The sequence below is a fragment of the Protopterus annectens genome, chromosome 12.part0 (genome assembly GCF_019279795.1).
Source record: "Protopterus annectens isolate FY-2018-M chromosome 12.part0, PAN1.0, whole genome shotgun sequence".
Taxonomy (NCBI): Eukaryota; Metazoa; Chordata; order Ceratodontiformes; family Protopteridae; genus Protopterus; species Protopterus annectens.
In genome coordinates, this window is record NC_056746.1 from 228867346 (window position 1) to 228891241 (window position 23896).

The 23896-nt window shown below is 40.6% G+C and overlaps 1 protein-coding gene across 1 annotated transcript in view; it reads right to left on the reverse strand.

Annotated features, from left to right (window-relative positions):
* The window catches only part of TELO2 (telomere maintenance 2), a 1490787-nt gene that overhangs the window by 420274 nt on the left and 1046617 nt on the right, over positions 1-23896 (reverse strand). The window contains exon 18 of the mRNA XM_044089295.1: positions 3677-3776. Coding sequence (XP_043945230.1) covers positions 3677-3776 — 100 coding nt within the window. The remainder of the gene's footprint in view (positions 1-3676; positions 3777-23896) is intronic.

The following is a 23896-nucleotide window of genomic DNA, read 5'->3' on the forward strand; positions in this document are numbered from 1 at the left end:
GAAACAGATCAGTGAGCCCTCATCTGAATCCAATTCCTCCTCCTCTGAAAAAAATTCAAATGAGTAGTAGCAGATGAAGGGAAAGAAGGGGACTTCAAAGATAATACGGCTTTATAAAAGACTTGAGAAATAACAAGCCATTCCTTCTCACGGGACTTATGTTGAGAAGAGATGTGTTTCATTTTTTGCTTTTTCTTCACCAGTATGTCCACTCGAGCAAAGTGCAATGGTGTGAAACCTTGTCAGACCTTGATAAGTGAACCATTTACTATTCTCTAACTAGGATGTGAGGTATGCTGTCTGGTTCCTCTGAAATTATCACCCTGGGTTTCCCCTTCTCTCTCACAGTGGTAGGAGATTCAGTCTTTTCAGACATGCAAATGAGAGATGCCATACAGGCCTCCATCACGTTCCTGGTAGTGGTAGTCTCAGCATAGCTCGGATATACCATGGATTACTGCTGTATCACAGCAGGCACATCCAAGTTAGACTGGGCAGCCATCTGGAAATGCTGGCTGAAGTTGCTGAGGCCCAGAATAAAGAAAGTACCATACACACCTTATGAACTAAGAAGAGGTAGGAGAAAAACTCTATCCTCTTTCAAATCAATGACAAACCACGTGGCCCTATTCAGCAGTAGTCACCTATCATAGACTGATGAGGCAGCCTTATCTCTAAGGAGAACTCTTTCTGGAGGAGAAGTTAATACTTCAAAGGCATGGCTTACTACGAACATATCCAGGTTCCACTAGTGATAGCACTCCAAGCAAGGGCAAACTAAGAGATCTGTCCCCCAACTTGCAGCTTAATGCTACAGTGATGAATGATGTGTTAGTGCTGACAGGCTTATCTTATTTTTGGGGTGTGCCCCTCCCCAGTACAAAAAAGGTAATTTAATGGTCAAGACTCACACTGGCTTTAACAAAGAGTACTTGACATATTTGCTTACAGACATCAAATAATAAGAACTTTCAAATGCAATCAAAAAGGCTGAGATCTAAACTATGTAAACAGGAAAAATAACTGGGTTCAGGAGCTATATATGCAAAGAGAAGAAGAGTGTGACATCATGGTAAACTTCGTCAGCAGGCGCACATGCCTCCAAATACGACAGCTTCTGAGAAAAATTCCCAAACTGTGCTTGGTGGACAGGTTGAACCCAATCAGTGACCAACTAAAAAGAGACCCAATCTTAGATCAGACCATCCAACTACACCACAACCAGTAACATCCATGTAATACACCACTGCTCGTACAGTACAGACCCATCCCATTGTGGTGAGCAAAGACCAAATTGCTGATCATGCTAAATTCCCCTCCAAATACTAGGATGTCAGATACAGAGGGGTTATTATCATTAGTTACCATGGATGACGAAGAAACATGCTTTAGAATTTTCACACTAAGAAAATAAGACTTCTCCAGTCACATAAAAACAGCAACATGAGCTAAACATTCACCACTTTTTCTAAGACAAGGATGAGACTGTAGTCAAACAAAACAATCGCTGAAGCCTAAGCTAAATGCAAACAGAACTAGTTGAAATCCCTTTTAGAACTACATTTCTTGAGGATACCAGAAAGCTAAGCCAGACAGATAAATAAGGAAACTTTTAGAGCTTAAACTGCCTCTCTTGAATGCACAAATACGTTAAAAAAATACCCATGGTCTGCTGTATCCACTAGAGTGCTACTGTGAGTCACATATGACTTTCTCAGAGTACAGCTGAAAGAACAGTACACAATACATTACGTATGGATAACAATGACCCATTCAGTCCATAAATGTACCAAGGCATTTTTTAGTCTTCAACACCATAAAGGCTACCTGATTCAGTTTAGGGGTTAGAAGAGTGTCCATATCCTTGTTCTCTTCTCTCAAAGGTTATCAATTTAGTGCCCGCCCTAATTTATACCAGCTATCCACCAACCCCCCATTTTCTCTTTGCCTTTCATGCAACTGAACCACATATTTTTTTGAAGGCTGGTCCTTCTTCTTGACTACTAATCTACTAAATGTTTTGCTCTAACACCAGTATATCATCTAAGTGAACAAGCTAACAAAAAGTGTCTCCCTTACCAAATGCTATAGCAATAGTTAATAGTTTCTTGTTGGACATTTGCTCCCTAACCAGCCTGTCTGCCCTTTTTTTTTTTTTTTTGTGGCTTTTATCCACCTCTCCAATCAGAGATATAAAACTTTCGCTCTTGAAATTTCCTTCAGAAGCCAATGGTGAGATGTGGTATCAAAGGCCTTAAAGAACCGCAGATGAACCACATCAGCTGGGTTTCTCTGGTCTAGCTCAGAAGTGACCTGGCAGGACTGCAAAATGGCTACAGAATGAAGCTAATCTGCTGTGCACCTGAAAAACGTCATTCAGGAACTCCATTTTTCCTCAGGTAGACAGCAAATGCTGGTGATGTGATATGAAAGAGAGAGGTAATTAATTGTGTATATGTTTTTTAGGGACTGTAGTGAGTTGGCAAATTTTAAAATTTCCCTACAGAGTACGTTGTAAGGCGGTAGCAATTGGTTTTAACTAAGGAAATTATTCTTTTGAGCTGTGATAAGCTTAATGCAAATGACTGCCAAAAATTAATTACTAGAAAATGGAGATCATAATTTAAACCAACCGTATCTGAAGTACCAAATATTGTAAAGCAGAAAGAAGAACTGCAGGTGAGATCTTTAGAAAATGGAAAGAGTTTGTTATGCAGAAATAAATGGAGTTTGTGGGAACAAGGCACATAGGATAATGTTCAAGAAGAGGAAATCTAATGGAAGGCAGGAACTGAGAAATTTGTGTAATGCTGGAGTGAATGAAAATTGCTAAAAAGAAATGTATTGTGATTGAAAAAAGAAATATGCTTTTTATTTTCTGTTTCTGTATATGTACTTGCATCATTTTTTAAAAAATTTCATATTTAATAAACTTCTTTAAAAACATACAGTATTCAGGAATTCCACCATAATATTAGCCCTACAAAATGTTCTCCCATAACTTTTCCTGGAAGGAAGGCTAACAGACATGCAGTTGCACAACTTCTACCTGCACCTGCCATATGGCAATGACACTATGGTTACCATCTCTGAGTGTACAAGCATTACTACATGTTTTTAGGATGAACTATATAGCTTTACTAGTGGTCTTGTAAGCATTATACTACTACTACTCTGTCTGTCCTCTGTGTCCTGGCCCTTGCCTGTACATCTCCTAAGTGCTTTCACTACTTCCTTCCAGCTCAGTTCTCCACTGTTTCTTCTCTCCCATTCAGTCATACCTCCCTTTTGCTCATACTCTGTCATTTCCTTTCTTGTAAATACTGAGGTTTTGTGTAGTCTCCTCATATTTTCCCTTTCCATTAACCTTATTGGAGGGCTAAACAAAATGGCAGCACCATAATACCTTATCAGAAAGGCTTTTTCCTACCAATATACACTCTCTCTCTCTATTTATAAATACACATATACATTCTTTATTTATAAAGCAAAGTATTCCTCAGACTCTGTCATCTCACACTTTGAAAATGGGTGATGGGCAAAGGGCATATCAATGTTCCTGTCAGAGACCCAATTTCTAAGTTCCAGTATTATTTGCTGCATGGCGTAGCAGTATTTCATCTTCTGAATCAAATGAATGTTGCATGGTAATGTTTGTTTTTTGCTACAAACTCACCGTTGTGTTGATTGCAAACATCATAAGTACAGCCAAGGTATGCACCAGCCTTCCAAGTAAGAAGTGATCATTTCCAAGAAGGTCAAAAGTCGCCTGTGGTCTAATATACAAAGAAATACTTAATATGTAATTTCAGGTTTCTCTTATTTCAGAAGCAGACTGACTTTCATAATGCATTACACTTTTAAAAATCAGAAAAATACAAACTAAAAGGAAAATTTACTAAAACAACAAATGGAAGAGGCAAACTGGAATAATAAACCAATCAGATTCTAATAACATACACATTCGGCTCACATAGTATATCATTTCAAGTCCACTGCTATCTGACACCATTTTGCTGTGAAGAAAATAACTCTTCAACATATTTTTGATATTGAAAGGAGTATAAAATTGCTGGCACAGAGCTCCCATGGGCTCAAAACTGGTACAGTAATCAAAAATGTGCAAGAAAGTAACAGACAAGATACATTCCTACCATATCTGTTGATCCATGTGGGTCTGGAGAGGTTATAAGATTCTTTGGGATCACTTAAGCAGAAATCACTTAAAAATTAATTAGTGGTCCTGGGTGAAGTGGGGCAAGTTCCTGCACCCCTTAATCACTGTGTACCCCCTTACATAATACAACGTCCTCTGAGATCGCACAACTTTGGAAGACATTATGAAAATTTGCTTAAATAAGTCCTTCAATAGACTGACATCATAGCCCATTAGGGATCCTTCTTAGGTGAGATCGCTCTCCTACTCCGCATACAATAGAAGAGTCTTTGTGGGTATTATTCAAGCAGCTTTATTATATACAAACATCACGATAGAAGTTTACTGACTTTAACTTAAGTAACTTGTATACAAACTAGTTACTCCAATCATACATGCTCACTCTCTGGCCGCACTCTCAAAATGGCAATGGGTATAGCACGTGCCTGCTATTTATATGTGCACGCTCATTCCTTGATATGCTTCTTAAAGATACAGCACATACACTCTGATCTACAACGTCCCTCTTTGAGAAATAGATCATGCAATGTTATGAATCACATTTGTCATGCAGATTAATAAAAATAGTTCTTTGTCATGCAATTATACAGAACTAGGTACAGTGGATATAAAATGTTTACACACCCCCTGTTAAAATGAAAGGTTTTTGTGATATAAAAAAATGAGAAAACAATAAATAATTTCAAAACTTTTCCCACCTTTAATGTGACCTATAACCTGTACAATTTAATTGAAAAACAAACAAATCTGTTAGGGGAAAAAATATAAAAAATAAATGTACAATAAGCTGGTTGCATACGTGTGCACACCCTTAAACTAATACTTTGTTGAAGCACCTTTTGATTTAATTACAACATTCAGTCTCTTTGGGTAGACACCTTCCATCAATTAGAGAGACTCTGATTAACCTCAAATAAAGTCGGCTGTCCTAGTAGGATTTTCCTGACATTCACTCAGTTGCCTGCTACAGCAAAAGCCATGTTTCACTGAGAGCTTACAAAACATCAAAGGGATCTCATTGTTGAAAGGTATCAGTCAGGAAAAGGGTACAAAAAAATTTCCACAGCACTGGCTATACCATGGAACACAGTGAAGACAGTCATCAAAAAGTGGAGAAAATATGGGACAACAATGATGTTGCAAAGAACTGGACATCCCTCCAAAGTTGATGAAAAGACAAAACAAAAACTGGTCAAGGAGGCTGCCAAGAGACCTACAGCAACACTGAAGTAGCTGCAGGAATTTCTGGCAAGTACTGGTTGTGCACTACATGTGACAACAATCTGCCATATTCCCCGTATGTCTGGGCTATGTGGTAGGATTGCAAGACAGAAGCCTTTTCTTACACAGAAAAACATCCAGGCACGGCTAAAATTTGCAATACAATACATCAAGTTTCCCAGAATCATGTGGGAAAATGTAATATGGTCTGATGAGACCAAGGCTGAACTTTTTGGCCACAATTCCAAAATGTACGTTTGACACAAAAACACCACTTCGCATCACCAAAAGAACACTATCCCCATGCTGAAGTATGGTGGTGGCAGTATCATGCTTTGGGGTTGCTTTTCTTCAGCTGGAACTGGGGCTTTAGTCAAGGTGGAGGGAATTATGAACAGTTCCAAATACCAGTCACTTTTGGCCCAAAACCTTCAGTCGTCTGCTAGAAAGCTGAAGATGAAGGGGAATTTCACTTTTCAGCAAAACAATGACCCCAAGCACACATCCAACTCAGCAAAATAATGGCTTCACCAGAAGAAAATTAAAGTTTTGGAATGGCCCAGACCTAAATCCAATAGAAAATCTGTGGGGTGACCTGAAGAGGGCTGTGCACAAGCGATGCCCTTGCAATATGACAGATTTGGAGCGCTTTTGCAAGGAAGAGTGGGCAAACATTGCCAAATCAAGATGTGCCATGCTGATAGACTCCTACCCAAGAAGACTGAATGTTGTAATTAAATCAAAAGGTGCTTCAACAAAGTATTAATTTAAGAATGTGCACACTTATGCAACCAGCTTATTGTACGTTTTTTATTTTTTTTTTGTATTTTTCCCCTAACAGATTTGTTTGTTTTTTAATTGAATTGTACAGGTTATAGGTCACATTAAAGGTGGGAAAAGTTTTGAAATGATTTATTGCGGTCTCATTTTTTTATATCACAAAAACTGTCAAACTGGCATTTTAACAAGGGTGTGTACACTTTTTATATCCACTGTACATATACACAGTTATGTCCATGTCACTGTGTATTTCACACTAGGCCTAGAGATACGACCAAATTGTGTGACATAAAAAGTAGTTTTGTACCTACCATAAATGTAGATGTCCGAACAGGATAGCATCTGCAGTCATAACAAATGGGTTGTCCTGTCGTCAGGCAGCCCTTCGGTCGGCCGGATTCCAAAGTCTGGGTCCGCTGATGTCGCACTTCACCCGACGTCATCTCTGCTGGTCTTCGGGTATAAAGGCATCAGCCGACGCCATTTTCCTCAGTGTTTCTTGCCCCAGATGCCAGTTGCCCACTTGGAAAGCTAAATTTTGGATAAATGCCAATGTTTCTAAAATAGTAGAAGGCAAACACAAAAAAATAAGCATGTATGTACATATATACAAACAAATACACCATAAGAGACTCCCCAGCTAGCTATTAGGAGGGTAAATACCCTAGGAGTACCACAGAGGGAAGGAGGGTAATCCTGACTGCAGATGCTATCCTGTTCGGACATCTACATTTATGGTAGGTACAAAACTGTACTATGTCCTTCAAGGATGCATCTGCAGTCATAACAAATGGGTAGAATACCATAGCCAAACTAGGGAGGAGGAAGAAGAATTATGGTGTAGTTAGGATCCCTTGCAATACAGCAGTGGCAAACCCTGCTCGGGATCTAGAGTATAGAGGTAAATTATAATACTTGGCAAATGTATGCACGGAGGTCCAAGTAGCCTCAATAATGTCCTTGGTTGCCACTCCTCGTAAGAAAGCTGTGGTAGTGGCTGTAGCCCTTGTAGAGTGAGGTCTTATGTTCTGTGGAGTTGGTTTTCCATGGTAGGAGTAACAGAATCTTATGCAATTTCCTATCCATTTGGAGATTGTCTGTTTGGAAATTGCTTTTCCTTCCCTTCCTGTTGCATAGGCTACTAAAAGCTGGTCAGTTTTTCTGTTACCTTTGGTTCTGTCCAGGTAGTAGCGTAACTGTCTATGTACATCCAAGGTATGCAGCAGTCTTTCCCCTGTTCTGTGGATTGGGAAAGAAGGTAGGTAGGTGGATTGCCTGGTTTAAAGACACTCTGGATACCACCTTAGGCATAAATGTAGGATTAGTTCTCATGGACACTCTATCTTGTTGGAAGATTAGGAAGGGTTGTACTGCCATTAAGGCCTGTAGTTCAAACCCTTCTTGCTGAAGTAATTGCCAGTAGGAAAGCAGTTTTCCATGATAGGTGTTGAAGATCTGCTGTTGCTGCTGGTTCAAATGGAGGGAGTGTCAATTTTTCTAGCACAAAGTTCAAGTCCCATGCTGGTAATGGTGGTTTCCTAGGAGGTTTTACATTCTTGATCCCTCTGAGGAACTGCCTGAGAAGAGGATGCGAAAAGACAGGTGGATCAAGCTGTATTCTGCTGAAATAGCTGATGCATGTATCTTGATGGAGGAATAGGACAGGCCTGTATGTAGAAGCTCTGCCAAGTACTCCAGGATGTTAGCAATATCTATGTTGACACATCTTTTCCTCTTTCAGTACTCCAAATGACAAACCTTTTCCATTTTCCTGCATAGTTCCTTCTTGTTGAAGGTCTGCGGGCTTCAAGGATAATGTCTTTAATCCTTTGGGATAAGTCTGGGTTAGTTGCTGTTATGTGATGTTCCAGGCAGTCAGTTGCAAGGTTTTTAGGTTTGGGTGCATGATGTTGTAGTTGTTCTGAGTTAACATCAAAGGCATCAGGGTATTGACCACATTCTCCCTGAGACATGCTCCTCAGCAATGGATACCAGTGTTGTCTTGGCCAATTCGGAGCTATCAGAATTATCCTTGGACGTTCCTCTTTGATTTTCAGTAGTACCTTGTGCATCAAAGGAAGAGGTGGAAATGCATATGCTGTCAGGCCTTTCCAACTGAAGGATAGAGAGTCCACCTTCCATGCAAGTGGGTGGTATGTCCTTGTGCAGAATTTTTTGAGCTGGTGATTGATTGGGGATGCGAAAAGGTCTATTTGTGGCATTCCCCATTTCTTTGTGATGGTCTTGAAGATGTCCGGGTGTAGCATCCATTCGTGAGCATCCGAGGTGGTTCTGCTTAACATGTCTGCTAGGGTGTTTTCTTTTCCTGGCACAAATATTGCCTGTAACTGGATGTTGTAGCTCAGAGCCATATTCCAAAGGTCCAGAGTCATCCTGCATAGGGGGTATGAATGAGTGCCTCCCTGTTTGTTGATATACCACATGACTGTGGTGTTGTCTGTCCTTATCATTAAATGGCCTTCTTTGAGGAATGGTCTGAATTTCTGGATTGCTAGTTTTACTGCCAGCATTTCTGTTTGGTTTATGTGCAGGTGCAGCTGGTCTGGAGTCCACAATCCTTGTATGCATTTGTCCAACATGTGCGCCCCCCAGCCTAGGTCTGAGGCGTCCGTTGTGATGGTTTGGCTTGCTTGAAAGTTGTGGAAGGGCAAGCCTGGGTTTGACTGGCATGCTTGAGCCCACCATAGGAACTCTTGTTTCAGGCATGGGATTAGTGGAATTTCGGTTTCTAAGCTGTGCCTGTGTTGAGACCATAAATTCTTTAGGTACCACTGTAGCTTTCTCATATGCAGTCTGGCATGGGGGACCAGGATTATGCATGAAGCCCAAGGCCTGCAGTACTTTTCTTGCTGTTAGTTTGTTCTGCTTTGTTAATGCCAAGAAGTAAAGAGGGAGTTGTTCTTGTTTTTCTGCAGTTAGGAATGCCATTTGTTTTACTGTGTCCAATTCCGCACCCAAGAATGTTCTTGTCTGGGATGGTATCAGTCTTGACTTTTTTAAATTGACTGTGTATCCCAGGGCTTGTAGTAAGCAAATGACTCTTTGTAAATCTGTTGTCAGCTTGCTTTTGCTGTCCGCTTGTAACAGGCAGTCGTCCAGGTATGGATAAATTTGGATTCCCTGTAGCCTGCAATGAGCGATTACTGATGCCAGGCATTTTGTGAATACTCTGGGCAGTAGATAAGCCAAAGGGCAATGCTGAAAATTGATAATGCTCTGATCCTGCAAGAAATCTGAGGTATCTTCTGCAATTTGGTCGATGGGGACGTGCAGGTATGCCTCCTTGAGATCTAGAGTTACCAGCCAACACTCCTTGCCCAGCATGGGAAGAAGTTGCTGTAGGGTCAGCATTTTGAATTTTGGGACAATGATGTATGTGTTTAAGACGGACAGGTCGAGAATAGGTCTCCAACTTTTCTCTTTTCTTGGTACTAGGAAGAGTCTGGAGTAGAATCCTTTGCCCTGTTCTGTTATTGGTACTCTTTCCACAGCTCTCATCTTTGTTAATTGAGCTATCTGCTTTAGAGCTTCTGTTTTTGATTTGGAGGTAGGTTTGGCATTCCTCTTTTGCGGTAAGGTATGGAAGTGGAACCTGTAGCCTTGGTCTATGGTTTGCAAAATCCACTTGTCTTTTGTGATATAGTGCCAATTTTTCGAAAATAAGGTTAACTTTCCGCCTAAAGGTGCTGCTATTTGCTCCCTGGTAGGCGTGTCAGAGCCAAGTCACTGAGATTGTCCTGTTGCAGTGGCAGTGGTTGTGTCTGTGCCTCGCTGGTTATTGCCTTGCCACTGGCGTCCTCTGTAGGCACCTCCTCTGGATTGATTTCTGCCTCTAGAGCGCCTATTCCTGCCTCTTTGAGATTTTGAGGAGTCTGGGAAGGACCAATTTTGGCAGGCCAGTTCCTGCTAAACCTTGGGGCTGAACCTGTAAGAAATCCTTAACTGTTTGTACAGATTTTGCCTTCTCTTCCATTTTCTTCATTACTTGCTGAGCAGGGGTACCAAATAGACTGGCCTTATCCATAGGAGCATCTAACAGCTTTGCTTTAACATGATCCGCAAGACCTGTTCTTTCAACCATGCATGCCTTCTTATCACTGTGCCAGTCATGGCTGATCTAAATGAAGCCTCCAGTGCATCATAGCCACATTTTAAGGAATGGTGACTAACCTGCTGAATGTTATTCACCATTTCTAAAACATATTTCTTATCTAAGGAGTCATCAGAGGACAGCTTCTTAGTTAACTGATCAAGCATAAACTCTTGGTATTGGATCATATGAAACTGACAGTTTAAAGCTCTAGTTGAGAGAGTAGCAGAGGTGTAAACTTTTTCCCCATCTCTAAGGACCTGGATTCCCTTTCAGAAGGGAGAGGGTTTTTGCTGAGGTCGAGGCTACTGCCTTAGGCCCCTGGGATATAGTCTCAGGATCTGCAAGTGGGGCCTTGAATAGGTGGTGATGAGTGTCTGGCACCCTGTAAAATCTATCTGGTTTGGCAGGGGCTGGAGGTAAAGTATCAGGAGCAGTGCAAACATCAGTAAATGCATCATCCACAACAGGCAGAACTGGAGGTATAGCTAAGGGCCTATGTTGTGGTAAGTGCAGAAAGGTCCTAAGCCTTTTTCTTGAATCTGAGAAATCTTGTCCCTGCCATTAGAATTGTTCTCTCATGGCATGTAAGGTTTCCCCAAAGGAAAATTCCTCTGGTGGAGAGGCCGATGGAATGGATTCTTCAGCATCGGAATCTTCATAAGTAGAAAAAGGAGCCTCTGGCTGATCTGTAATGTCGGAGTCATCCGAAGAATCATCAGAGGACACTGGCTCGGGAGGCTCTGCTCTAGGTCTCTTTTCTGGAGGCTGAGAGGCCCTGTCTGGGTGAGATTGGGATCCCCTAATTAAGGATATTAAATCCTCTGCCAGAGTAAGCATTTGTGAACTAGAAGTGGGCCTGTGTGAGGGGGGTTTAACAGGCACTGATTTAACAGTTTTGGCTGCTTTAGCCCTGGCAAAAGCCTTAATAGACATGGCTGCAGGAGGCCTAGCAGCACCACGTGCTGGGGTAGAGACATCCAAAGGGATGGTGTCTGATAATTCACTAGGAACCACAGTAGTAGGCAAAACTTCAGAGGCCGATTCAACTAAGGTAGCAGGAGCCTCGGTAGTAGTCGTGGTTTCGGCTGAAGAATGACCCATTTTCTCGGTTTCGGCTGAAACCGAGACACTCGCGGCTTGCTTAACCGTGGTTTCGGACAAAACCGCGGACTGCGAGTGTCGGTCTTTTTCTTTGCGTTTTTTAACAATTTGGGTAGTCGGAGGATCCGACGGCATAATGTACGCAAAATCTGAGCCGAAAAACTGTTCAGCAAACTCTGACCGACGCCTAAGCGTTCATCGGTTGAAGTAAGCACAGGCTAAACAGGCTGCTACGTCGTGGTCTGGGCCTAAACAAGGTAGGCAGTAAGAGTGGAAATCTTTATGAGGTATTTGTTTCCCACAAGTTAAACAGTTATTTACTTTTTCTGACATCGGCTGAGGCAAGAAAGAGTCCCCAACGGGGTACTTAGCTTTTTAGAAGTCTTCGAAGTAGTATTCGGTAGTAGTAATTTCTGGATCTGACCGACCGGCACTTGCGAACAGCTTCTGCTTCGGGCGCCACGCGGCAAGAAAGACTGAGGAAAATGGCGTCGGCTGATGCCTTTATACCCGAAGACCAGCAGAGATGACGTCGGGTGAAGTGCGACATCAGCCGGACCCAGACTTTGGAATCCGGCCGACCGAAGGGCTGCCTGACGACAGGACAACCCATTTGTTATGACTGCAGATGCATCCTTGAAGGACATCTGAGAATTAGGTTTAGCAAATTAAACTGTCTCTACAGAATGTTCAACCTTGGGAATATCTGGAACATCCTCAGGAATGGAAGTAGAGGTTAAGACATGCTCTGGGATGGGAATAATGTCTGACTTGATCTGAGATCTATAGTCTGTATCATAGGAACAATGCTACAATAATAATTTTGGTAAAGGAAGTCGTCTGTGATTTCTCCTGTACTCCACACCTTCAGATTCTACAAAGTAGTATCTTGGCTTGGTGCATATACCTGTAACTTGACCAATCCAGTCAAAACCTTTCACCGTTTGTACCCTCACTGTCTCTCCTCTTTTAACCGGACGAAGAAATCTGCTCGATTTATCATAACTGGACTTCTGGATTCAACGCTTCTTGAATAATTGGGCTTTGATGGTTCTGGTGTTCTTTGCTTTAGGCCTCAATAAACTGGAATTAATAGGTAGCGTTGTTCTGGTTTGCCTTGATAGAAGTCTTTGAGCAGGCGAGCCAAGTATATCGTCATGGGGTATGTTTCTGAGACTAAGTAAATTCAAAAAGACATTGGTATTGTCACGCTTTGACCTTTCAAGTAATTGCTTTGCACTCTGCGATGCACGTTCAGCTAGTACATTTAACTGTGGATATACAGGACTGCTACTAATATGTATAAAGTCCCATTCTCTTGCAAATTTCTGAAATAACTGACTAGTAAATTGAGTACTATTGTCAGAAATAACTCTGCGTGGACTACCATGAATTGAGAAATGATGTTTCAACTTAGTAATAACAGTAATGGATTTTAGATTAGGTAGCAAATCAATCTCAAACCAGTTCAAATAACAGTCTACCAATACCAAGTAATGTTGATTGTCCCCACTCGAAGATATCAGTGGCTACTGTTGACCTAGGTAGTTCAGGAACTGGACTTAGCTGAAGTGGTTTTCTTTGCAAATGTGGTTTAGTACTACTGCATACTGAACAAAAAGAAAGTACTTCATCAATGTCTTTCAGTAATGAAGGCCAAAATACTCATTCTCTCACCCTTCTTTTAGTAGATGTGGAACCTGGGTGACCATGATGCAAAATCCGGATATACTCATGTTGTGAGGAAGCAGGAACAATTATTTTAGGACCTTTGAAAATAATGCCATCTTACACCAACATCTCATCTCTGTAGGGAAAATAGGATTGCACTTCAGGTGGTACACTAGACTGCTTTGATGGCCATCCAACATTAATGTAGTGGTTGAGCCTTTGCAAAATTGGATCAGTCGTAGTATGATCTCTCAGCTCATTAAGTCTAGTGGCAGAGAAATTATGCACTGCCATCATGTGAAAGTCAAAATTCTCTGCGTCAAGCTGTTCCATTGCATTTCTGGGGGATATGGATAAGGTATCAGCCAGATAAGGTAGTTTGCCTTTTGCAGAGACCATTATGAAGTTGTACTTTTGCAATTTGAGCATCATTCTTTATAATCTCTCTGGAACGGAATGCATAGGCATCTTTAGAATAGTAACTAGAGGTTAGTGATCAGTTTCAATCTGAATATCTCAACCACAGATATAATCATGAAACTTTGAACATGCAAATAGTACTGCCAAAAGTTCTTTCTCAATTTAATCATATTGTATTTCAGTTTGGGTAAGTGTTCTAGATGCATAGGCTACTGGTTTGCCCTCTGGAAGAATAACTGTGCCAAGATCAAAGTTTGAAGCATCACAACAAAGAGTGACTGGTTTGTTTACATCATAGTATCTTAGTGTAGGTGGGGGCGGCAATTTTCTGCTTGAGGTCTTCAAATGCCTTCTGGGATTGTTCTAACCAAGACTATGTAACATTTTTGCACATCAGCTCTCTTAAAGGTGCTGTCAACTCACTGAAGTCTGGTATGAACTTGCCTAAATAGTTGACCATGCCTAGGAAATGCTGTAGAGCTTGAATGTTATCTGGTGCTGACATCTCCAGAATAGCTGCTTGCTTGGTCGGGTCTGGTCTCAAACCAGTACTTGTAAATAAATGATCTACATATGTAACTTCTGGTAGTCTGAATTTACACTTCAGAAGATTGAGCTTTAAATTTCCTTCACATGCTCTGTCTAGAACTCTCTTTAGGTTTCTGTCATGCTCTGCTTCACCATTGTCTCCAACCAATAAAGTCATCTACTATAATGGCACAAGGGTAACCTGAAAAAAATTTGCTCCAGTGCATGCTGGAAGACATCACTTGCAGAATTTACTCCAAATGGCATCTTTAGGAATCTGTATCTGCCAAATGAGTTACTGAAAGTAGCTAGTAATGAGGATTTGCAATCAAGCATCACTTGCCAAAATGAACTTTTTGCATCCAAGACAGAAAAAACGGTGGCATTCGGTATCAGAGCTGCGACCTCTTCGACTGTACGCATTGGATGATGCGGTACTTTCAATGCTTTGTTCAAATCTCTTGGGTCAATACATATTCTAATTTTGTCTGACCCTTTTTTGTGAGCTGCTACACTGGACAACACCCATTCAGTTGGTTCTGTAACTGGACAAATTACACCTTGCTGTACCATTTTATCCAACTGAGCTTTGACTTTGTCCTGCATAGCTATTGGAACTTTTCTTGCTGGTCTGACTACTGGAGTGACCTCTGGGTCTAACTTCATGGAATACATGACTAGAAGCTTGCCCAACTTGTCATCGAAAACATCAGCATACTCGAGAAAATGGCTTCAGAAAAGTTGGAACTAGGATATGCACTTACACGATTTACTTCTTTGGTAAAAGAAAGTAGATTCATTCTCAAACTGTCTTTGAGACCCAATAATGACTGCACTGGTCTTCAAACTATATAGAATAACAAGCTGTAACAGTTTTTAGCCAAATCACATGAAAGCATTATTGAGCCCTCGGTTTGAATTTCTTCACCCCTATAAGCAACAAGTCTCGCACTACCGGCCACATTGAGTTGCTCATTAGTTCTCACTTTAGCAAATGTGTCTGCTGATATAATATTACACTTTGAACCAGTGTCTGCTTTAAGATCTGTAGATTTACCATGATCTGGACCAGTACAAAATACTTCACTCTTTGCCAATAAATTCACTGCATCAACTCTTTCACCAATTACTGATACACCATCTACACAGAAAGTAGACTGCTGCAACCCTACTTGATCAATTTTCTTTTTTGAGTGACCTTTCTTTACAACTGTGTGGGGTTTAGTTGATTTGCAAAACTTTTGAAAATGGTTCCATTTTTTATGCTTGTGACATTGCTGACCAAATGCTACGCATTAGTTGCTTTTAGACTCATGATTGACACCACAACTACGACAGTTAACAATAAAGCTGGACTTGGGTTTTACTAACTCACGCTTGTACTGCACTGAGCATGATCCTTTAACTGAACTAGTTTTAGAACTTGCTGGAAAACTATGTGGTTCCCTTGTGAATCAGGAAGGGTTGTGGCTGCCACATGCTTAGGCCTACGTCTATTTGCCACATGTTGCATGCTATCTACATTGGCTCTGGAGCCTGCTGAAACCATGCTCTTGTCACTTGCAAGCATACTTGTGTGTTTTTCTGTAACTTCATGGATTTGACAAATATCTATGGCTTTCCTCAACGGTAAATCACTGTCCCGAAGCAAAATCTTTCTCACAGCAGCACTATTAATACCACACATAAGCCTGTCTTTTATTAACTCATCTTTTAAGTCACCAAACCAACACATTTTGCTTTGTTTCTCAGGTCAGTAATATAAGCTGCAAAAGTTTCCCCTGGTTTCTGATGTCTTGCGTAAAACAAATGCCTTTCTAATGTAATATTTGTCTGGGGGTTACACATTTCCCTAAATTTGCGCTTCAAGCACTCGGGGTCATCCCTTGATTCAGGCTATGAAATAATATGATGATTTTCACCTTCTCCCTCATATACTGCTGGTGTATACACAAATGAATGCTCTCTTTCAATGGCCTCTGACCCAGCTAGGTTTAGCAAAATGAATGCCCTGGTGCATGCATCCTTGTCTGAATAAACTGTTTGTATAAAAATATTGTACTCTTGCTCAAATATTTTGCAATTCTACAATATTCTGATCAAATACAAATGGTAAGGGCTTTCAAAATCCGTCTGTCATATTAATACATATTAGTGAAGGGTTTTGCAAATATGCATGAACACACATACATACGCATATGTCAGAAATTGATGCCAGTATTTGTAACTTTGCTCAATAGCACAACAAGCTTCTGTATAACTGAACTTTGCAAAATAAGTCTCTCAGGCACTGTAATACTCTTCAGATTACCATACTGCAAGAAATCACCTCATCAGTTTAAGAAACATTTCAAATAACTGCACGATGCGAATGAACTGGACAGAAGAAGCTCAGAGTCAAAAACATTTTGAAGTAATTGCACTTTGCGAATAAACAGTACACAGCACACTGAAATTTCCCCAAAATGGCGGCACCGTGCAAGACAATTCTTTACACTACAAGAAACACACTGTAATCGCGGCACTTTGCAAATAGACACACCCAGCACAAGAAACCTTTCAAAATGGCTATACTTTGACTGTACTTCAAGAAATAGTTTCACTTTGCACACATATAAACTCTTCAGAATACATGCATTGTAATAAGCACACACTGTAAGCACTTTGAGATACTTCGAATAACTCTAGTTATGCCCTTGATACAATACGAAGTTGTAGTTATGCCAAAATACATGCAGTCACCTTGCTTTATTTACGCTCAATGTGTACTTTTTTTGTTCTTATTACATTCATTTTGCTCGTTTAACCTCTTTTCATGCCCACTGTACTTTTCTTGTGCTCGTTTTACTCTAAATATGCCCATTTTGCCTTAAACACACTCATTTTGCTTTAAATGTACTAATTTTGCTTTAAACACACTTGTCTTGCTTTTTTCTGATAATCGTTTCATCAAAAATCTTAAGCATTTAAATTAGTTAATGAACCTTTTGTGCCTTCTGCTTGTTTAATAATGAGGTTTTTGCCCTTGTAATGTTCTTTTTTTATAAAATAAGCGGTTCATGCAAGTTTTCATTACCTTTGGTTCTTTTTTGGCTCTTTTTCATGCTCGTTTCTCTTAGTTTACCTTCACCATCATCTCTGCACCTCGTGGCTCCAAATAGCTATCTCTGAAATTCCACTTCTGACACCATGTCACTCTCTTACTCAGGATACAACAGAAAAGTCTTTGTGGGCTTTGTTCAAGCAGCTTTACTATATACAAACACATCAGGATGCAAGTTTACTGACTAACTTAAGCAACTTACATACAAACTAGCTAGTGCACTCATATATGCTCACTCTCTGTCTGCACTCTCAAAATGGCACTGGGTACAGCACATGCCTGCTATTTACATGTGCATGTTCTGTCCTTGATATGCTTCTTAAAGATACAGCACTTAAATTCTGATCTATATGTGGGTCTACAATTGTACTTCCCATCCTTCCTCTCTTAATTTGACCATTTTCTTCTGAACCTCCCTTGTTCACTTGGCCATAAGCCCTCTGACAGCACAGCTATGACATCATGTGCTGCTTCAGGACAGTATACTTAGCCCCTGAGACTGACACATTTCCCTAAAAACTAACTGAGCACATTCATACAAATCATAATAAAATGAATGGTAAGTATATTGAACAAGGTTATATAAATATATGCTTTCCAAAATTACATGGACTTACAGTCACAAGATGGTTGAGCCAACCAAACAGAGGATAACAAAGGGAGGGAAATTAAGAACAATACACAAATGCCTAATGACAGACTAACTGAAACAGAAATAAAGTATTATAAACATCAGGAACCCTTCCTGGTGGGTCAACAATTAGTAAAGAATCCCTAGCAGTACAGGGGGCATTGCCTGGGATTTGAGTGAAGACAGAACCTAAGGGAGCAAAGCTCCATCTCTCAATGACAGAAAAAAGAACCCAAACATCTTGCTAAATCTTAGTCAATTGCTTAGACAAGTTCTGGAGGAAAAATGCCCACTGCTGGGAAAAACATGCTCTGGAAGGGCTGCAATCATTTTGACCAAGCCTGAATTGCTAAAAGGTCTACAGTGATGAGTGTACTACTGCAGTAAACAAACTAAAAAACATAGCTAAAGTAAAATATATAAATGACTTAAAAAACAAAACAAATATGACCTAGAAACACAGTCTTAGGCGCTTTTGTTTGTTTAATACAGAACTTCCTCAGAAAAAAGCTGTGGTATATTTGGCAATTTGTAAATGATGTCCAACATACTATATTGGCAACACGGAGAGAAGCTTAAAATATAGGATATATAAACATCAGTATGCTATAAGGAAGGGAAATACTATGAATGTATTGGCCAAGCAGATTTCTGATAATGAGGGTCACCACTTTCAGTATTTAGTAATTGAGTAGGTAATGCAAAATCCAAGGGGTGGTCCATGGTCCCTCCAGTTAGATAAAAAAAGAGTTAATGTAGCAAATTACACTGAATGCTTATGCTTGGCCAGGCATTAATGGATATAGTTCCATTAATAGTGTTTTAAAGTTTAAGGCACTTAGAAGATAGTGTTTACATTGTTTGGGATGCATAAGCAAGTTATAGGTAATTTATATTGTAGGGTGTCATAACTGATTAGTAAATGACTGTAAAGGAATTTGAACCATCAACCTGATTTTTATAACTTAAATATATAGTGAGGTTTGGTTTTAAAACAACATGTTTTTAAGTACTTATGTAAGATTAGAGCAGTGGAAGGATTGTTTTATATTAAATATATTAAATATTTGAGTGTTATTGTAGAACTGAAGCTAATGTAATTTTTTTTAATTCTTTGGAAACTGACATCACTTCCAGTTATTTGAGTGGTATGACGGGTCATTTAAAAGTTGTTGCTCTTCTTAAAAGGTTATCTGATGAAGTTTGATATTTTTTGGATGCACGCGCTAATGTACTGTGTTTTTTATTGAATTAAAATCATTTGTTCTATTAATTGTGCTGGTTGACATTGCTTTTGTTGTTTTTTATCAGTTTGTATTGTTTTGGTTTCTTTTATTTGTACATAATGAGGACAGATGTGGACATATGATCTAATGCTCTCAGCATTTCCCTGGTTGTGATCTCCTCTTACTGAACCATGTTTGAGAAATCTCTATATGAGATGGAAACACCTAGGACTATTGCATGGTAAATAACTAGTACCATGGACTGATCCTTCAAATAACTAGGACTATGGCTTGATCAGTCACCAAACTTGTATTTCCACATAGTCAAAGTGAGAGCCAAAATACTCTCTCCCCTCTTCTGGGCCAAAAAGATCTCCACTTGTCTATGCCAACCAGCCAGAGCAGCCAATGGCAAAGGAATTCTCCTTTCTTAACTTGAATACAGTCTCCCAATTTTTGCCTCTGCCTCCAAGAAAAACATGGCCGCACTTACCTGTTAACAGCGTCTGCTGATTCATTACAAACTCACCCCTCTGTAAACATCACTGTATCACCTTAGAAAAATGCCAAATAGCTACCATAAAACAAAGATCTAACCTACTTTTAGGATCCAAACTCTACAAACTACTCCAACTTCACGCATTTACTCACCTTGCAGCTAGGCTTCAAGAAAAAACTCCTCATACAATCTGAGACACTACTCACAAGCCACATCAACTTTCATTACCCCTTAGAAACAAACGCCACAGCACTGCACATGCTTTCTTGTCTCAGGCAACTACTCTTTGGCAAGCTCGCCCCAGTGACATTAAAGAAATAAACACTAATTCAAAATTCAGAATGCAACTCAAAAAGCACTTCTTCATCCACGCCAAATGCTTATGCTTCAACACAGGACAGATCACCTAACTTGTCTCCTTTCCAAGTCACTTCTCCTCTCTCAGGATTCACTGAAGACTGACCCACTTTAGATACTAATGTATATATTATACATTACACTCTGTTTGGTTGTACATTGCACTGCACTTGTTCACAGAATGTATATACACAGTTTATTTCTATGTAATTAGCTGAACTACTCTCTTGTTGCTTACATTTCTGAAAATGTTCTATATTTCACCCGGGTTGAGCCAGAAATTGGTCAATACTGATCACTGCACTACCCTGGTAAGCAAATATAAATAACTCCTCACGGGCAGGAACAGTTGGCCATTCTCCAAATCCAGGCACGTGCCCAGTAACATCCTGGGGTTCTCAAGATGGATTTTGGAAATGTGAGGGAAAAATACACACACTGGTCAGACTGGACATTCAGGCCAAATTTTTCACCATTTCCTATAAAAATGAACTTGAACGATGCAGTCATCCAAGCAAGGTTAAGGATGGATGCCTTTCATCCTCAGGGAAGTGGACATGAGACTAGACATTCAGTGAACTGATGCAGTGGACAGAAGGAATAGAAGGACAGTAAAAGTGTCTCTCATCCACCTTGAATCTAATGAAGTTCCTGTGACCCAGATTAGGACATGAAGGTAGATGTCCAAGTCCAAGGTAACCAATACGTCCCTTGGTCAAAGTAAGGGTGAGCAGTCAGAATTTCTTAACATTTGGGAACTTGTTTAATATGAACAGGACTCTAGAAGCCATCATTCCTGGAGACCAGAAAATATGTGGAACAGAATTAATTACTTATCAGGGGCTAGGATCCACCACATTACACATGCACTCAGGTCACTGGACCACTATTACCAATATGACTCAGTCATAGTCCACGTGGGAGTAAATGACCTGAGACATACCTCCCTAGACTATATGAAGAGACATCATAGAGCTCTCGGAATGTGTGTCTCAGGCTGGTATGAGCCTAGCATTGAGCATCATTTTACCTTCTCCAAGGATGATGCCACAATACGAACAAAAGTTGATTGACTTTAATAATTGGCTTAGCTTCTGGTGTCATTCTAAGGGGGTGCAATATTTGTCAGAATGGAAGGAGATGGTCAACAGATCACGCTGCTTTGCCAGGGATGGTCTGCACCTCTGCCTTCTAGGCTTTCAAATATTAGCTAAAACATTGTCATCCCCCATAATGCCTTTTTTAGGCAATGCCAGAATGAAAGTACTTCTGACATAAATCAAAATCAAGAAAACCTAAAGGTATTACTGCTCAAAGTTAGGAGCCCAAACAAAAAACTCCACTCCCTAGAAGGTCTCTTTACCCTAGAGAATGTGAATGTCTGTGCGGTCACTGAGATGCAGTTTAAAGCCATGGAGAACACACCATCAGTGCAAGGTTATAATGCCTTCCACACATATAGACCAGCTACTTCACAGGCAGGGACTAAAGGTGGAGGTGTCTCTATTTACATAAAAATAAATACACTTCAAGGCTGGTCACAATGCACTTGAGCTGCTAAATGTTCAAATCGCCATAGGTAAAATCCAATACCACTTCCTTGCAAGCTATAGGTCCCCCTCTATGACCCAGGAAACCCATACCATGTATTTAAACTTATTAGAAACACTAACCATACAACCCAATACCATATTCATGGGTGACTTTAACTACCCCACAATTAACTGGACTCCTATACAACATCAAACGTACATGCACAGAGATTACTGAATTTTGTAAACACAAACTCCCTGGACCAGAGAATCAATGCACCAACCAGGGGTGCAACCATAATGGATCTGGTCCTCACTAATATAGGAGACTTCTGCACACCCTCTACTGTAATGCTGGTAAGGTCAGACCACAAAATGGTCTCCTTTGAAGTAAAAATAAGACCTGGACCCCCAGCTAAACCAGGAATATTCAGGAACTATTCTAAGGCTAACCTCCTGCTATTGAGAACCTGGCAAAATTTAAAGCCCCCAAAAACCATGAAAACACTTCTGCCTATGCAAAACTGTTCACACAAACCCTGTTGAAGCATGTTAACAGTTGCGTTGACCAGGAAGAAGTACAGAACTCACTCAAAAAACAAGCCACCCAGGTGGAATCACAAAATCAATTGGATGTATAACAGGAGAAAGAAAATCATGGCAAAATTTAAGAGGTGCAGCACCTAGCAGGATAAAAGCACTCTCATCAAACTAAACAAACTCCTCAGAGGACAAATAAAGTCTACCAAAGCTAATTTTGAGTTAAGTTTGGCCTCTCAGGCCAAGGACAACCACAAAGCATTCTTTAGCGAAGTCACAATGTCAAAGGTAATACACAATTGTGTGCAGACCTCATTGTAAATGGAGCCACCTATACTGAGCCAGAAGATATAGCAAACACCCTGGTTGATAAATTCAGCCCCAACTTTACTCCTCTCTCCCCCCTCAACCTTCCCTTAGAAATATCATCAAATATAACTCCCCCTACTATAACTAGGGAACAGGTCCTTAATGCTATCTCTAAGACCAAGAACACTGCATCAATGGGCCTAGACAATATCCCAGGATGCCTTCTAAATAGCATGAAACATGACCTATCAGGGCAGCTGGAATTACTATTTAACTGTAGCCTCCAAACAGGCTTTCTGCCTCATGAACAGAGAAAGGCAACAGTCATCCCTCTGCACAAAGGTGGGCCATCTACAGATCCTGGAAACTACAGACCCATAAGTCTCACTAGTCTTACATGTAAAGCCATGGAATGAATTATCATGGAGATGATCACTAGAGATATAGTAAACCTCCAGACACTAGACCCAACCCAGTTTGGTTTCATTAAGGACAGATCATGCCTACTGAACCCAGTGGACTAGAAGTCACCAAAGCAATGGATGAGGGCAAAATCATTCACACTGCCTACCTCGACCTGGCCAAGGCATTTGACACAATACCCCACTTAGGCATTGTTAACAAACTCAAGAGGTTAGGTACAAACCCCTATGTCACCCGGTGGATAGCCAACTGGCTCACTGACAGGACCCAGGAAGTTAAAATTGGGGAGTCCACCTCTACAAAGAGGACAGTCACAAGTGGAATCCATCAGGGAGCAGTCCTTAGACTGCTCCTTTTTGGCATTTACTTCTCAGAAGTCAAGGCCAATGTCAGTGGTCTCTGGATGACTACATTTGCAGATGACTGCACATTAGGAGCTGTCATTGAATCTCACACTGACACAAATGTTCACAAACAATTGGTGTCAGAGCCACGGACTAAAACTAAATGCCAACAAATGCATTATAGTATCCTTTAGGAATTCATCCATACCTGGTTATCTATTATAATTGACAACACACCCCCTTAGAGCTGACCCAGTGGTCAGGGACTTAGGGACACACATAGGTAGTAATCTAGCTTTTGATCACCATGTTTCTACAGTGGTGAGGAACTCATTCTATGTTGCGCAACATATAAACAAAGGTATGGCATCTAAGTCCAAGTAAGTCACTGTACCACTGTATTTGGCATTCATCAGACCTATCATTGAGTACAATGCCCCCTTTGGTATGTACCTAACCAGACATATCCAACAACTGGGATGTTCACAGAGGTTCCTCACTAAAAGAATACAAGGTGTAAGTAATATGTCCTATGCAGACTGCCTCGAGGCCTTATCCCTGTATTCTGTCTCCTACAGGCTTTTGAGGGGAGATTTATGTCTGGCATACAGGGCATTGACAGTCCCCACTCTGATGGACCTCTTGCATATCCACAAAACAAACAGCACCAGAATTACCCATTCTAAAGACTTAAACCTTGCCTGTGATATAAATAAGACCTGCTAGAGAGATAGGTATGTATCCCAGAGACTACCCCATCTATGGAACAGGCTCCCCACTCATGTGAAGCAGAGTTCCTCCCTAACCCAATTCAAGTGCAACTTGGACAACTGGATAGGAAAATGGAAATTCATCTGTGGTTTGGCACCTATGTCTCTAATGCAAACAGGTAACCTGTAAATGGTTCATCACCCAGGCCC